Source organism: Xenopus laevis, chromosome 4S, assembly GCF_017654675.1.
Source record: "Xenopus laevis strain J_2021 chromosome 4S, Xenopus_laevis_v10.1, whole genome shotgun sequence".
NCBI lineage: Eukaryota > Metazoa > Chordata > Amphibia > Anura > Pipidae > Xenopus > Xenopus laevis.
This window is the reverse complement of record NC_054378.1, coordinates 100175499-100192844: the sequence shown is the minus strand read 5'-3', so window position 1 is coordinate 100192844 and position 17346 is coordinate 100175499. Positions and strand designations below refer to the sequence as shown.

At 40.0% G+C, this 17346-nt stretch overlaps 1 protein-coding gene across 2 annotated transcripts; it reads right to left on the bottom strand.

Moving 5' to 3' along the window:
- Positions 1-228: 228 nt before the first annotated feature.
- Positions 229-16310, bottom strand: pdgfb.S (platelet derived growth factor subunit B S homeolog). Of its 2 annotated transcripts, none has more exons than XM_018259667.2 (7): positions 15892-16310; positions 11449-11545; positions 4909-4995; positions 3965-4158; positions 2841-2988; positions 2501-2675; positions 229-1199 (listed from the first exon to the last, which is right to left on the bottom strand). In XM_018259667.2, exons 1-6 carry the CDS (start codon positions 15946-15948, stop codon positions 2539-2541), a joined length of 720 nt encoding a protein of 239 aa, XP_018115156.1. In that variant the 5' UTR covers positions 15949-16310; the 3' UTR covers positions 229-1199; positions 2501-2538.
- Positions 16311-17346: the final 1036 nt, after the last annotated feature.

The window sequence follows — 17346 nt, the reverse complement described above, 5'->3', positions numbered from 1 at the left end:
CGATGGCCATTCAGTAATTTGGAGCTTTCGGAATAACAGGTTTAAACAAATCTTTATATTATTATAGAGGGGTTTTAATGTAACTTTGTGCAACCTAATGCTTTATTTTATTTTTTATTTTGTTTAAAAGCTCTTAATCTAGCACTGACAAGGGTACATTAACGGTACCATTACAGAATACTGATTAAGTATATAGGAAATAACAAATAAATAATAGAAAAACAGATACAGTGTAATACTGTATTTTAATACAAATTAAAAGAATTCTGGTTTCTGTACAATTTAAATACTGAATATAAATTACTTTACACAATTAACACGTATTCTTGAGTTTTATAGGCAGACAGAGCTGTTTCAAAGAGAAAATACAAAAATAATATCAGGAGAGAATGAAAAATAAGTTAAAGCTTAACAGATGAACGGAAGAATTCAGGGCCATATAGAGAAAAAAAGTGGAGTGTTTGGCTACAAACAGAAGAGGAAAGGCACCCTCATGTAACGTAAGCGTGAGAGAGTTCTGCCAAACTCCTATGTTTGTTTATTGAAAGGCTTTATTTTAGACTGTAGATGTTTGGAGGTTCCGTAGAATATGAAAGATCAGGAGAAGTTAAACATCCTGCTGAACTCAGTCATTGCCTAGTGTGGAATTTCTTCATGGCATTAGAGATTTTTACAGCCTATCTCAAAGTAAGGGCAAAGGGTCAAGGGCTTTACCTACATTGCTAATGTTCTTTGTAAAACTGACTATTGTGGCCCTAAAATAAAATAAAAATAGAAAGAATTTTTCAGCACCGAGTCCCATTCCTTTTATCCAGACTCTGTTCTGCCTCGTGCAACGTCAGCAAAGGAAACCACTTTTTACAAAAATATTTATATATGTATAAAAATACAAAACAAAGACAAATTAAATAGGGTAGCAATATACATCCAGTGATTTATGGGCTTTTTGCTTCTACACCCTCATCAGCTCAGATATGTAGTCACTTTGAGTCAGTGGTTTTTGAGTACTCTTTGCAGCCAAGAAAAAAAACGTTGTTGTATTTAGATGTGCAATAAGAGGGCAGTGGGCGAAGTGGAGGCACGGTCCTTTTTCCTTTGTGCCCCAAAAAAGCACAATTGAGGAGTTATTTAAAGCAGAGGCTCGGAAAGGAGCATTGAAGAGCCCCATAGGGGCCAGGTTTGTTTCATTGGGTTGGAGCCTAGGTGAAAAAAAAAAAAATAATGGTTACATGTGAAAATAGCCTTTTTATTATTTAGTGCCAACACATTTAAGCAGTGCTTTCCAGAGATTGCATATGATAGAAAATTAACAGTTTCTGTTTTTTAAAGGAGAACCCAACCTTAACTAAAGAAGTAGGACAGCAATGTTGTACATTATGTTTTTTGGGTTCTGGACCAGCCCAAGGCAACCACAGCCCTTTAGCAGTAAAGATGTGTCTCCAAAGATGCCCCAGTAGCTCCTCATCTTCTTTTCTGCTGATTCACTGCACATGCTCTGTGATGCTGTCACTAACTGAACTTAGGGACCCCCTCATGATATACTGAATATATATATAGAATATGAATGTCACAATATAAGGCTGGTTAGTAAATAATTATTGGCTCATGGCATTTTAGAAACCAGCACAATTAGCTCTGAATTTAATAATCAGCCTTGTAGCATCAGCTTATATGACAGGTGACCCTAATTTAATGCTCAATAAATTATGACTACTAGTGATGGGCAAATTTATTCGGCAGGCGCAAATTTGCACATTTGGCTGCCGGCTAACAAGTTTTCAAATTTGTTGCGAAAATTCGCTGGTGGAATTCACGGTTCCGATGCCGTCGCCAATTTAGACGCCGGTGAATTGTTCGCAGGAGATTCACAAAATTTGTGTCAAAGCGAAACGGGACAAATTCGCCCATCACTGATGACAACACCTAAGCTTAACTTCTCAACAGCTGCTCAAAGAACATGGAGCATGTGGAGTGTCGCAGACACTCCTAACAAAATCCAAGATGGGAAACTGTGACTGTGAAGGCCTGGACCATCACTATTATAAAATATGGCATTTCTAGCCATATTCATTTTTAGGGTTAAGTTGTCCTTTAAAGGAATTGTTCATTTGCAATTGTTTTAAAATAATTTATGATTTGTGGCTTTTGAGCTATTTACAGTATCTTTTTATTCAGCAGCTCTTTTAGAAATTTTAGAAATCTGGTTGCTAGGGTCTAAATTGCCTAGCAACCATGCACGGATTTGAATACGATATTCATATTGAGATGGGAACAGTAAGAAGTAGAAGGCAAATGATTAAAAAAAAAAAAACTACAGAAAAGAAAAAATAGACCAATTGAAAAATTGTTTAGATGTAGCCATTTTTTAACATAATAAAACATAACTTTTAAGACATTAATATTAGAATAAAATACTAACGATTCAATTCTTTTTGGTAAAACAATTAAATTGCAAGGCTTTAAGAATTTCACAGAAATAGAGAAAAGTGCTATTTCTCACCTGTCCTGTGACCCATATGAAGATCTTTTCAATGATCACTACGTGACCAAAAGTTCTCTCTGCTCTTTCTTGCTAGGTAAATGCTTGAATTTTCTATTTTTCTTCTTATGGGGTCGCAGCGGTTGCTCTTCTTTTTTAGATGTAGGAGCCGGAGCCATAGTGCTTGGAGGAAGTTCTGTTAGAAGGAAGAAAGAGGTTTTCAATGTTTAACACTTCCTCAGTGTTAAGGAAACAGGTACATACCACAGATGGTTTGCTAATCACGGTTCATTTTTGTCCCAAAATTGTGAATAAGAACTGGGGTAAAGATGTGAAGAAAGACATAAAATCAAATAGATACCTATTGCTTTCTTGCTCTCAGGCGGAGTATGGTGGATCCGTACAGTTGATGAAGGGACAGGTTCACACTTGCAGACAAGATGGTCCTCTAAAGGAACTATAACCTTCACATGTTTTTTCCCTTGTCGGCTTATATAGATTTTGTTTACCTTTAGTGAGAAATAAAAAAAAAATTATAAGTTCAAGTTCCATACAGGGCAAGCGATATAGAACTAGAATTTGATTTGTGTTTTGGTTGAATCCCAGAACCTTTTGCCAAACTGAACCCAAACTTGTCCTCAGATGGCTGTTTATGGATATAGCAGAGCCACTTGTGTTTGTGGATCTTTCCATTGCATCTACCCACCAGCATTGAAAAACAAATCCCATGCTATGAATTTTCCATAAAAAACAGTCAACTTTCCAATGCAAAGGAATTTCATGGAAAATACCCCCCAACTGAGGGAGGAAACAGAGGTAAGTTTAGGAATGCGGCGACCTAGAATCGACATAATGTTGTGTTTGGTTAACATGATAACTAATAACACAACTGTATGATCAAATTTCTATTTTGAATTTATAAGGCTGGGGTAACACTGGAGACTTGTATGCATTTCTAAAGGCAGCTCTTCTGAACCATGTTCCCTTTTAACTTTAGCACATGAATGAGAGAACATCTTTAAAGTTGCATTTTTCTTTTCAAAGATTTTGGCACATTTTGAAAATGCACAGCCCTGTTCCAAACAGACATTTGAACCTGATGTCAGGAAATCTGGCATTTTTTCAAAAATAACATTACAACATCACTTTGATGTTATCACTCTAACTGGAGGTAACTTGCCTTACAAGTAACCTAGCTTCACTCTCTAGCCAAGCATTTTTTAATACATACATAATAAATATTCAAATTCTTCTGACTGTTTAAGGAACAGCCATTTATATGATTCAGTGGGCATGGTATGCCACATCCATAGTTTGCTAACAATTATCCCCAATATCAGAAGCAAGTATGAGACAAGGCTTGCAGAATTCATAAACCATGGCTTTCCTTTAAATGCAAGCCAAAAGGAGGACTAGTTCATATGGAGGTGAAACCCCACAGTCACAAAGTAGTATAAATACAGTGGTCACAAACATGTCATATACCTGAACATGGCGGATGTGGATTCTTGTTGGGGCACATCGCATTGTTTTACCATTGCAGCACCCAGAGCATCTCTGAACTTCGACACACGGGGGCCACACCAGAAAGTTAGCATTAGTGGGGTCCACTAACTTGCGAGAAATCTCAAACACTTCGACGCGGGGTTTGCACTCTGCAAGGACGGCTTGTTCTGCATCTAGGTAAAACAAAAACTATTTAGAGTTAACAACACAGCTTTATGTCACATCCCTTAAGCTCTATAAATGCCAAAGGCAACATCAAAGCATACGCTACAGTTTTCTGCACTCACAGCAGCAAACTGTTTGTGGTGTATGCTTGGAACACCAACCCTATACCCTACATCCAATCACAATAAGCCTGCTGGGACACCAGTCACATGTCCTTTGTGCTCTTCTCTTTGCCCACCACATCCTTGATCACAAAGCCATCTATTTGGAGCCAGGGGCAAAACAAACTTTGCAGGCCAGTTACTGGGGGATGTATTGTACCAATAACTAAGGGCAAAGAGGTTGCAGAATACTGATATAAAGTGTTATGATCAACATTCTGTTGCCATCTGTTCCTTGTTTTACCTGCTATACCACATTGTACAGCTCATTTGCAGTTTGTAAAGAGCCTAGAAAAGCCAGTCACCCCATTTTCCAACCCTAGAAAGCTAAAACCTGACTAAACCTGTGATTTATCTATTGCAAAACAACAACTACTTATCAAGCCCACCAGTTACACTCCAAAATGTCACTTAAATGTGAATTGCTAAGGCTTGGGCTATGTAAACGACTGAATTTCTATTTCTGGAAGTGTCTGTCAGGAGTGAAATGGATACTTGTGCCCCTGACCGTCTAACCACAACCTAACCATGATGTCATCTGCCAGTCATGCGCCTCAATCATTTAGGAATGACTCTGTCATGAGATTACTCATTTACCTAAGCTGCGAATGACCCGGGAATGACTGGAATTGCTCGTGGGCGAACTTCTTAGTTCATTAATCGATGCATAATTGTCCTCTTCATCTGCAAAAGACACAACAGGTTAGATTTTGTTTGCAGAAAACATAAATTAAAAACAAGTTGGCTTATTTATCAAAACTGGACAAATTTACAAATGGGAAGTAACCCATAGCAACCAACCAGTGACTGTTTTTTTTCAGCCAGCTGCAGGCAGAAAAATGAGTGTAAAAATTGGATTGGCTGCTATGGGTACCTGCCCAAGGGCAAATTTGCCCAGTATTGATAAAGGATCCCCAATGTTCCCTTCTATTTAGAAGGGAATATTCTATAGGAAACAGAATTTCAAGTATAAGAATTCCTATTGCTATTTCAAGCCAGAATGGCAAAGCAGTGTGTCATTGATCAGTATTGATCTTATGGTAATAGGACGCTTTTGGGAGCAGGCACTTTAATAGCCACAGTTCTCCCTGTGCCAAGGTGCCATGGGCTTAAACAGTGTAGCAGTTCCTATAGGAAGTATAGATATAAATAAAGGACAATAATGAATAGACCATAAACTGCAGGCAAGTACTTTTCTGTCTGCATAAGGAAAATGTCTATAAATAGGTCTATTTTGGATTTATATTATGGGCACATGTAAATGTGGTTTTGGATGTTTCTTATACACCAAAGCTCTATAAGTGAGTGATTGCTCAAAAAGATAACCATCAACCATTTGTGTTCACCTGTTAAGAGAGCAAAAAAAATAACACAACCAAAGAACAGAGGGGGGCTCTCACTCCCTGATACCTACCTCTATTATAAAGCTATTCATCTTAGCCGAATTCTGCAATGGAACATACACGACAAAACAAAAAAATGGATTGAAATAGAACAAAATGAATCTCAGATACCTTTAACAAATCTAATATGGGCCCAACCAGCCAATATACCTCTCAACATAGTTAAACATCCAACAATATCGGCAACCTTGAGGATCTGGCAAAATTCCTATGAAGCACACAATCTTGCTCAAAGACCTTTCCCTCTTCAACCACTAACACAAAATGCAGACTTCCCCCCAAGCCTGGACAAAAGGGCCTTTGAAAGATGGAACACACATCATGACAGACAAACCCTAATGAAAGACTTTATCAAACATGAGCGGGTAATTTCATTAGCTACCATACAAAAAAGATGGGGTTCACACCCAAGGGACCAATGGAATTACAACCAACTACATCACTTTATAGACAGGACAAAACTACTGTCGATGAAGACAACAACTACGTGGTGGGAAAAATTGCTGTTAACACAAAATATTCCCCAGAGACCTCTTTCCATGATTTATAAAAATCTGATCTTAACCAATTTGAAGTTTTCCCCACCTCACCAACTGAGCTGGGAAAAAGACCTCAAGATTGCAATTCCACAAGCTTCATGGCCCGCTATATATGATTCTATCCATAAGTCATCAATGGCGTCTAAGACACAGGAATTTGCGTACAAACTACTAACTAGATGGTATTATACCCCTACTAAATTAAAGCACATATTTCCTAACGCACAGGATACCTGTTGGAGATGCCTAGAAGAAGTAGGTACCTACACCCATGTCTGGTACCATTGTAAAGTGCTTAGAACCTATTGGGAAGAAGTACAAACAATAATAGAACAAATTACACAGCAGAAAATAGTAAACTTCTTACCAAATCTGATTCTCCACTATGAACCAAAAACAGAATCAACCATAAAGAATCATCTTTTGTTATTTTTAATGCAAGCAGCTAAATCCTTGATTCCCAAAAAATGGAAAGATAGAACACCACCCACAGTTCATGAGTGGATTCTGTTAGTCGAAGAAACCAGAAAGATGGAGGAAATAACAGCAATAATTCACAACAACAATGTTAAATACCGGCAAACATGGTCCCCATGGTTAAAGTTTTTGAAGCTTCATGATTAAGAGAAAAGTCCCATACCCAATTAGATTACGGCTTTATATTAAGGTAACTTATACTTACTCCCATAGAGTATATTTCTCATCCTGAAGAGGTCCACTAGCCATATAAAGATTAGCCATTTAAAGATCATTCAAAACTATGATGACCAGGATTATTTAATATAGAGAGATAACACCTTCGCTCTTACACTAATCTACTTTTTAATTACTAAATATATAATTTACTGAATGTAAAATTTACTAAATACATATTATTCCTTATCTTGCTAATAATCAATCGGTAAGGTGTTTGAAGTAAGGTTGCTGAAAAATAAAAACATCAATAGATACGGAATGTTATGGATTACAAGAAATTTTTGTAACACTGATGATGAGAATTGATTTCTTTTTTTTTGTTTCCCTTTCCCTTTTTCTTCTTTCTGTAACCCCAGTTATTGAAATATTTCTTGAATAAAAACAGATTATACAAAAAAAAGAGAGCAAAAAAAAAAAAAAAGATATTTGTCGAACTGTAGATAGTGAAACATTTACAGTGACCTATTGATTATATAAGCCACTACAGAAGGCTAACTGTGCTGCGGGTAACTTTCAAGGTGGCCTGCTGTGTGACACAATGAGAAAAACTCTGATTTTGGCTAACACTCATTAGTCAGTGTTTCCAAAACAGCCACTAGTCACACCCTGTTTGAGAGCACAGCAAGGACAAACAGAATAGAATAGGCCGTGGGATGCTGGAACCTGCTATTGTGTTTGCTTAAGGTCCCCATAGACGCGACGATTCTTCTTGCCGAACGACCGATTTTAGGGAAGTCTGACCAATCCTTCGAAATTATCGTGCGGTTAGTGGTATTCGAACGATCGTACATCTTACGATTTTTCGGCCGACATCTGTCGGGAAATTGATCGGCCAGGTCAAAAAATCTTTGTCGGCCCCAGTGCAATCTCTCTATGTTTGCAGGGCCAAGCAGGCAGCTCCCCTTTGTTTTCCTGCCAAATTGGTCTTTTTAGTTGATGGTAAATTCGTACGATCGTACGATCGTTCTGAGAAGATATTGGTCTCACGATCAGGATCTGATCTTTTAAAAATCTCAACATCTATGGCCAGCTTTACTCGTAAAGGATCCACCAATTATACATCTGTACATCTTGTATATCATGCATCAAGTGGCAGGTCCAGCAAAAAAATCCACCTCCTATTTAAAGTTAAGAGATGCTGCATTTAAAGTAGACAGTTTGTAAACTGAACATTGTTGTACAAAACGTAGGCATATTTTTATTTATATGTGTGCCAGGGAATGATCTCACCAGATCCATATTCTATAAACTGCAACTGAAATATAACCCATATACATGTAAGTACAAATCAGATGGGGCTGTTGTAATGATATTTATTTAAAATACAGTAGTAGAGGCAGACAAGCACTATAGCAGCTTCCACTGTGTATAAATGAATACCTTAGCAGGATCATTCTTGCTTTCAAGTCTGCTTAGGCTTCAGGCATGCCAATGTGATTTATTTCTCATTTAAAATACCATGAGCAGGTTTCATTTGACTTATTTGTCTAGGATAACAATTCATTTCATGAAACCGAATGGGGCAACAAAGTGACATGGTAAGTAATTGCTCTGAGATGGGTTGATAGTGCAGGTTGAGTTTGTCTTATACAGCCTCTGTAGCAAGAGACTTCTACACCCTCACAGCATGAGTCATGGTATAGTGGGAATCATGCCAGGAACAAATGGGTTAATCGGCATCACCCACATGTACAGGAATGCTAGAAGCCAATAAGTTATTATACACAAGGCGAGTGGAACCCATATGTAAAGTGAGTCAAGCTGGTACAAGGGTTCTTAACCATTTTCTTGGGGAACCTACACTAACTAGAGGATTGGCTTTGCAACACAATACATGATTTGGAACCAGCTACAGTATGTAGCTCCTATTTATTTTACTGTTTTCTACCATAGGAAGTGATTTTCCTATAATAAAATGGATCACAGTGACCCACCCTAACCTGCATGGAACCGGTTTTTGGGTCCCAGCTCATAGTTTAAGAAGCCACTGGGTTAATAAGTACAACACACAGTGTGATCCCACATGTACAGGGAACCCAGCCAGGAGCATAGAGTTTGCAGTACGTCAGGGCTCCCTTTTTGCTATTGTCTCCATGCACACATCAGCCCCCTGCACTTCGCTATCAGTGTCTGGACACAACTTCCCCTCTTTGTGTGCAGTACCAGTCCCCAACTCTGGCTTGTGCATGAAAAGAATTCCTCCGACTCCCCTCTCAGCCCCCTCTCTTGCTGGCTCAGTCCAGCTGCAGCAGCTGTGCCTGCTATTAATACCCAGCTCAGCACCATGTCCTACTCTGCCATATACACATGGAATCTAAAAGGTTGCTTGCAGAGGCGACAGATTGAAGTAGTGGCAAAAAATGTATTTAAAACAAAATCTTTTGTGAGTTTTCCAGTATTGATATTCAAAATAGGTACTGGCATTTCATGTGCACACAGGCCTGATATACTATAAAGCATAGCAGTGCTGTTACTAGATATAATTAATGGGCCTCCAAAATGTTTATAGGTTGTTTTACCAATATTTATTGAAACTGTATATGAATTAGGGCCTCATGGGGCCCCTATACCCTTTGGCCCCCCTGCAGCCACAGGGTCTGCTTCCGCTATAGTTACGCCCCTGAAGCATAGATTTGTGGCATCTTACAGCAGCTCCTCTGGCTATAAGATTGCCAGTCTGGTCCTGCTTCTCTACACATTTTGCACTTTCCCAATAGAAAACATACCAGGGACTACTGGATTATTACTACTAAGATGTGGAACAGAATAAATGTGTCTGATCACATTTGCCTGGGTGTATCATGTGGATTGTTTGTTTCAACTGCAAAGCAGAACATAGGAAATCATAGCCGTAGTGTGCCCCCAGTTCCCCCCACCCACACATACAGTATATATGATATCCCATTTTTTTACGGAGCTTTGGATCGGCTCTAACATCTATATCCTCAAATGCACTTGTGCAGCTGCTGTTTGATGCTTTGTGCCTTTATGCAAGTGTATTCTTGTATATTTCTTTCATATTTTGTACGTTTATCGGTGTCCTAGTTTATACATATTTTGCAAATACTGAAAGTAGCCTCTGGCTGAGAAATACACAGGCGTGCACCAGCAAGCACATACAACTGCAAACAAAAATACCAAACTGTATACAGTTAAATGAATTGATGCACAGATGTGTTCAGTTATCAACCTGTACAAATGCTTCTCGGGCTAAAACTTTGGTCAGTGCTGGGCCATTATCTGCCTCAGTGCAGGGGTAATCTTAGGACTTGTATTAGGGATGGATGTGAATGATGTTTAAAGAATAATAACAATGCTGATGGTTGGGAGCAGTTATTTAATAAGGCAACAGACAGTTAAATATGTTTCCCAGTGCAGTCCAATCGTATGCAATGTTTTTCTATCTATAATAAAATGGGGATGGGGAGGAGTTTATGTAATGGCTGAGCAAAGAATGACCAAATCTATGGGGACAAAGTTTCAACCCATTCTGGCAATAGTGGGCATAATGCATTGTGTATAAGGGAGTTGCCATAAGAATACATTAGTTTGACAAGTTGGACAGATTGATCATGGTTCCATTACTGGCATAGGAATCTCACAAAACATGCTAATGTGCAACGGGAGATTATATTAAAGATAGAAAGGGTGGTGGTTTGGTTTCCAGAACTGTATCTACTGTACCCTGCCCAATTATAACTTCACTTCAATCTCCATAGGCTGGCTAAAGGGATAGACAACTGCTCTAAAGAGACTAAGGCACCACTAGCCCTCAAAGAAGTGGTATGTTCTGCATATTTCAAAAGCTAACTGCACAGTAATAGGGCAGGCACGACAGGCAATTCAATGAACAGCCCTAGTCCTTTTTTCCCCATTGACATGTGCATCAAGCTCCTAGTTTAATGCAATTTGAAGAACATTGGTTGGCAGATAGATGTGGGTAGTGGCCAGCTGCCAGAAGGCCCAGTATCACTGTAAGTGCTGCAGCAGTGTGGATGTTTTGGATGTTCACTGTCCATGAAAGCTATGCCCAGAAACCATGGTGCAAACTAGGACTATGTTTTTATTAGTATCTATCTCTTTAAAGTCAACAACTTATAGAGAGCTTCTCCTGAATTCATATACAGTGCTAGCTTTATTATGTTTACTATGTGTTCAACCTAAGGCCCTACACCTGGTGATAAAACTCACCTTCATCTGTATGTAACTGCCACAGCCTTTTTTGTAGGGCTAATGCTGGGTGAGAAAGATATGATCTGTAATGGTTGTCCATTAGAAGACTTGAAGCTATATATGACCCCTCGTGGGATATTTATCGACTGTGGCAGCCCAAGAGCTTAACAGACTGCTTTGTATGACATTATCATTTTAATATAGGGTCACAGCTTTCATCAGTCACCATAGTTCAGTGGTAGCGAATGAAATATCCCATCATTGGTAGGAACAACGTGTGCATTGTTGCAGAGAATGTGTGGAAATGCAGACCTGTAGAGATTTACCTACGGAATCTATCTGCAGAACCCTCCGTAATTCTGAAATGGAAGTGACAGCTCCCTCTGAGATCTTCTTGAACATCTCCTCTGGAATGGGATCTCCCTGCCAAAAACACACAGAAGAAAAATGAAGTTATGCCCAGCAGGCCATGTGTTGTTTCTCAGGCTAGAGTCCAGGCAATAAGAGGTCATTTAATAAGGAAATAGCTGTATCCTCTGTATGCACTCTATCATTAAGATTCACTCTAGAAATGTAGAAAACCAGCCAATTTACTATAAATATAGTATGTAATACTGGTGTTGCCCAAAATGACCCTTTGACTGGCTTTCACAGTAGAACATGGGTTACACTGACCCCTTACACTTCGGATGGCCCCTTGTATTAACTGACAAATGGCTGATTGTGATGTGTTTTACCTCCGTTGATGCTGTATATTTAAAAAAACAGGCCAGGCAAATGACTGTCTTCGTGAAATGGATTGAAAATGCTAAAACAGCAGGTTGATCACAGAGATTCCAGTTTGATTCATATTGAAATAACAGACTCTATTTTGTTTTAAATTGCCTGTAGTACGGTTACTTAATGAAAGGGAGGACTCCCCTATATCATTCTCACTGACACAGATATTTTGGTCATGAGTAATGAACTGCCTGGTAGAACACAGTAATAGAAATCAGTATAGCTCTAAAAACTAATTATGCTCTGCCAGCTCCCTCGCAAAGTCTGGAGTTATGGACCATTTACAAATGTCATAAGATCTTTCTCTACGCCTCGGTGGTCTTCTCCCTCTCAGCAGCTGCCAAACTTCCACTTTCACTCAACTTCAATAAGATCTCACAACCCACATTTAAAATTACACATTACCATATAATTTCTGGTGCACCACATTCCCTTTCCTTTGGCCTTCAGTATTCCCGTTAAGATCTCCCAATTCCATTCAGAACTCTTTGGAGTTTGACATTCATCTTTGGGCTTTCTTAACAATATTGCCAATTTCTTTATTACATTTATTATGGTTATTAATTCAATAAAAAACCTTTTTTTGTCACCGGCACTATTCATTGATATACCGGCATAAAACATTGAAGTTGCCTTATTTTTACTGATGGCTTTCGGTTAAAAGAAATGAAGATGCTGTCAATTTGTTGTAAACAGTTAGTGCTATCCTCTAATTGGTTGCCGTGGGTTACAAGGCCTGATGCATTCTTTGCGACTTTCATTGTACCACCAATGAAAACACAACTTTTACTAAGGAAGACACCAGGTTAGGCCCTTCTAGTAGTTATACATAATGTTTTTACAAAATGAGCATATCAGCGATGCCAAGTTAAGTTGGCAATACACAATGGGAGCTAATTGGTCTGTGGGGCCCTTTCAGGGCTGACAAAAATCTATCTATCTATCAAGCAGGTTTGAAAATCCCATCAGGAGATGTGTTGATTCAATCCTTGCTGGACGGGTGTCATTGGACCCACAGTATGATCAGATCTTGGCTCCTAGGCCAACAATTGGATCTAGAAGATACTGTTTAATTAGATGTTAGTAGTGAACATATGTCTTTCCCCAAAACCATTCGTTGGGCTAAATCTTTTCCATTGTACTATGATTTGGCACTTACTGGAGCATATCAGAACCATATGATTTTTAGCACTGACAGTTTGAACAAAAAAAGTCTTAAAAATATTCAGTGAATGCACAAATAAAAGACAATCTGGGACATAAATCCAATTTAATACTTAGATCAGATTCTAAAAAATGTCTCAACCAACAAGTAATATCCTACAAGTAGAGCACAAATCAAGTACTCATTGTCCCGCTCGAGAGCCAAGGACTAGGCTGGTAGTGATCATAAAGATACCATTGTTATAGTCAGTTGACTTGTCAGAGCATGGCATAAAACTCATGGTTTCCAGCTCACGCGCCGGAGCTCTTTAGTAATTCCCTTCAACCATTAGCATTCTGGGCAGATAATGATCTAACAGTATGCCTTTAATGGTGAGATGGGCACAGATACCAATCTCCTTCAACATTCTTTTTAAAGCACCTCCTTTGTTTTAGAAGGTGTTCTCTTTTCCTACTCAGAAAATTCTGGCTCAAACAGATTGCAACAAAGAAGAACAATAATACAAAAAAATCATTTGGCTGCCTGCCCTTCTAGGAAAGAAATACTAACAGCAAGAGAAGCGGTGCCAGCGATTGTTCTTCATAGCAGCTAATCGAGCCAGTGCAGAGGTGAGAGGGCAGAATGGAGAAAGCGAGAAGGTATGGGAAGGCGTGCTGAAGGCAGAATAAGGGAGATCTAAGCTTGGACCCAACAATAGATACACCAGAACTTGTGGTTGCTTCTGGGAGGGCGGCTTGGAAGTATAGATGCCCCTTTTAATGTGTAGACCAGATCATCTTTCCCAAGGTTTGGATGTAAGGGGCCCCAAAAAAGGCTTTGCTCTAACCCAGTTACTAATTGTTATGCTTCTGTGAATAGGAAACCAGGAGAAGGAGTTTACACAGGAGGAAAATACTGTAAATGGTTATATTGAGGGTATAAAAAAGACCAGCAAAAAAGGGCAGTACCTATGAACAATATATTTATATTGCCACCCCAGCCCCTGTCTGTCTGTAAGGGATCTGTTAGAATATAAGGGTCAGGAAGGAAACAAGAAAGAAAAATGGCTTTAAATCATAATGAAAATAAAACAAATTCAGAGAAGAAGGCACAGCGAGACAGTACAAATAAATGCAGAGGAAAGGACAAATACTTAGTGGAATGCACCATACGGAACATGGGAGAAAAATGCCCAGACTGGGAAAGGGTAGAACAGTGGCGCATGGTGCACACAAGGGCAGCCCCATAAGGTTGAGAGTGAAAGGAGAGCAAGGGTACGGAAGAACCAAAGACTGGCCGGTCTGATATTGTACACCTGCCCTGGAGTTTAGCCAGACAGCTCTCAGTTTTACTAGTGCACCTCCTATACTGGCTTATCCACAATTAAAAAAGACTATGTTCTGCAGCCACAGCAATGCTAGGAGGTGTAGAGGCTGCTAAACGCTATATTATTTCTAATGATGGGGTTTAATAAAGGGATTGTTACCCCATAGTTTTGCAGCTGTTGCTGAATGAGAGTTTGGATCCCGAGTCTTACAAGTTTCTAGTTAAATGTGTGTGTTTCAGTTCTCTTTGCTCTGCAATCCCTGCCAGCCATATATCAGACTCCGGTCTTCCCCTGGGGCTTCTTTTCTGCACTTCTCCGAACATTATCCTTTACATATTCTTCTCTCTGTCCTTTATTGCCATACTTATCTCCTGATCTTATTCCTCTCCCTTCCTTCCAGGCATTAATGAGTTTTCTAACGCAATCTGCCCTCCTTAGGTATTCTCAGAGAACTCCACCTCAGGCTGCACTTAGTGTGTTCCAGGCAGCAGGCCAGAGAAACACACACATAGATATATACATATAGCCCCCGGCAGGTGGAAGGGACACAGGACTGCAAGTTGCCTGCACAGTGGACTGCAATAATCTCTCAGTTCTGCCTGCCACATATATAACAAGGGACACTCATACATCTCTCAGTATAGCCAAGACATGTTTTATTAACCTGTGCTTACCTGCACTTTTCTGGCCATAAATTCTAACTGTCAGCTCAGCAATGTACAACTGTCAGCAAAAAGCACTACAGGAAGGGGGGTTAGTGTTTCCAAAAAATCTTTCTGTGTGTTTTAGCATAGAATAAGGATTCTGCACAGAAGAGGATCTCAGCTGCCAGCATGCAAGGTACATGTGCATATTCTACTTGCCTTAGTTTAATGCCCTGAATAACCACTTGCTGTACAATTCATTAACACAGCCACACACATCTTATTTAAAGTAACAGTGCAAAGAATTATTTACCTTTAAACATAAGAAGAAGCACCCAATGAAACAGCATAAGTTCAGCCATGTCTCTCAATCTCAGCAGGTGCAGATTCCTTAACTGCCCTTGAACCAGCAGAATTACCCTGCAGTGTTATGGGGTCCCGAGTCCTCCACTCATGAGGCACAGAGTAAATATTAGGACAGCATAGAGCAGGCATTTGTCATGGGGTTCTAAGTGAGCACTAGTCCAAACTACAGGCCACCAGCTGTTGCAGAACTACAACTTTCAGCAGGAAAGCTGTTGGGAAGGACATCTGGAGGATCACCAGTTATTATTCCCTAGAGTTGGTGCTAGTAATATATGACAGGTGCTGCATTCATAACTGATCATTTCAGGATTAGGTGTGTCCTATATTTCTTTTTGGCCTAAATAGGAAATGCTGAACAGGTATTCTAGGCTATTCCAAGCAATATGGAGAAACAGGTAACTGATTGTGTAAATTAAATATATCTTTGCCCTTCTATATATATAGATAACTATATAGTGGATGGAAATGAGCGTGCATGCAAGAGGGATAACATGCCCACAGTCCTTACCTCAGCATTGATAACCAGCAGGAGACAGAGAGAAACCAGCAGCCCCCCAAGATTCATCCTGAAGCCCACAGGGGACTTTGTGGAACATGAATAAAGCAGATGTCAGCTCTGTACACAGAGCAAATGTAATTGAGAGAAGAAGACACCCTTCTTTTAAAGGGGCCCCTCTTCCTGAGTAACAGGAACTCCTCTTATTCCAGTGTAGATTGTTGTTGATACACAAGTGGTTAAATGAGATTTGCACGGTGTTAAGCTGCGGCTGGTGAGGAAGGTACACAAGTGATAGGTGGAATTAACATCCCCAGAGCACCAAACAAACAGGATTATCCAAAATCATGTAGGAAACAGTAACAAGTGCAGGATTTCCTTGCAGTGCAAATGGCAAGAGCAGAGCCACTGACTGGAGTGAAAAGTGTGCAGGGAATTTACTTTTGCTGTGTGGGCAAGAGGGGTGTGTGCAGAGGCGGGAACACGGGGAAGGGAGGTGACTTAGCACAGGCTGGTGTGTGTAAAGGTGTGTGGGGAAGGGTGTGTGTTCTGAAAAATAGGAGGAGGAAGCAAACTCTGCAGGGAAAGCTCTGCTACTCATTCAATGTGCAGACACAACATACATATGTATAATAATGGAAAGTTTTTTTAATCCTTGGGGAAATTTTAATGGAGAGTAGAGAGGGCCTTTGTCCAATGCATTTTCCACATTTGCCCCTGTTCATCCACTGGCATCAGCACCTTCCATTGGATTCAAAATCCTGCCCAGGATACAGTTGCAGAAGCGCCAGGGAGCCATGTGCTTAAACGCCTGATTTTAGGGTTCCCTAGCTCCTAACAACCCCTGCTGCCAGAGCTTTATTTTATTTATCGGCACTCAAGGGGCAATGATTAAGGCAGCAGCCATAAGAGGGAGTTTATATTCCTAGCCCATTGCTAGTGGAGCTGAGGGGGCACCAGTTTTTTATGCCATCGGCATGTTCCAATGAGCAAGGGAAGGGGATGGACTGAGGTCCAATGCCTAGGACAGCACTGGTCCTAAATACAGTTTCTGCATTGTGCATCCTTCTGCACGATGGCATTCGCAGCGCTTCATTTTTCGAAGTCACCCGAAGTTGCCTCACGAGGAAACTTCAGGCGACTTCAGAAACGCGCTGGCGTTTTCTCATTATAGCAGGGGGAAGGCAGTTCAGGGAGATTGTGCCCCGCAGAAGAGGCTATTAGTTGCCAGGTGACTAAATCTCCCCGAATCTGCCCGTGTCCCCTGCCCTAAGGCTGGCGTTACCTTGGGCTGGCTGAGAAGCCCCAAAAAATTATGTGTTGCATTTTTTGCCTACTTCTTTGTTACGATTTGGCCCTTAATTTCCAGGGGAACACAGGCTTTAGGGATTAGAGTGGAATCACTTGCTAAGTACTGGTCAAGTATTTCTGTATTGTGAAAAGTGGAAGACTTACTGGGTAGAGATA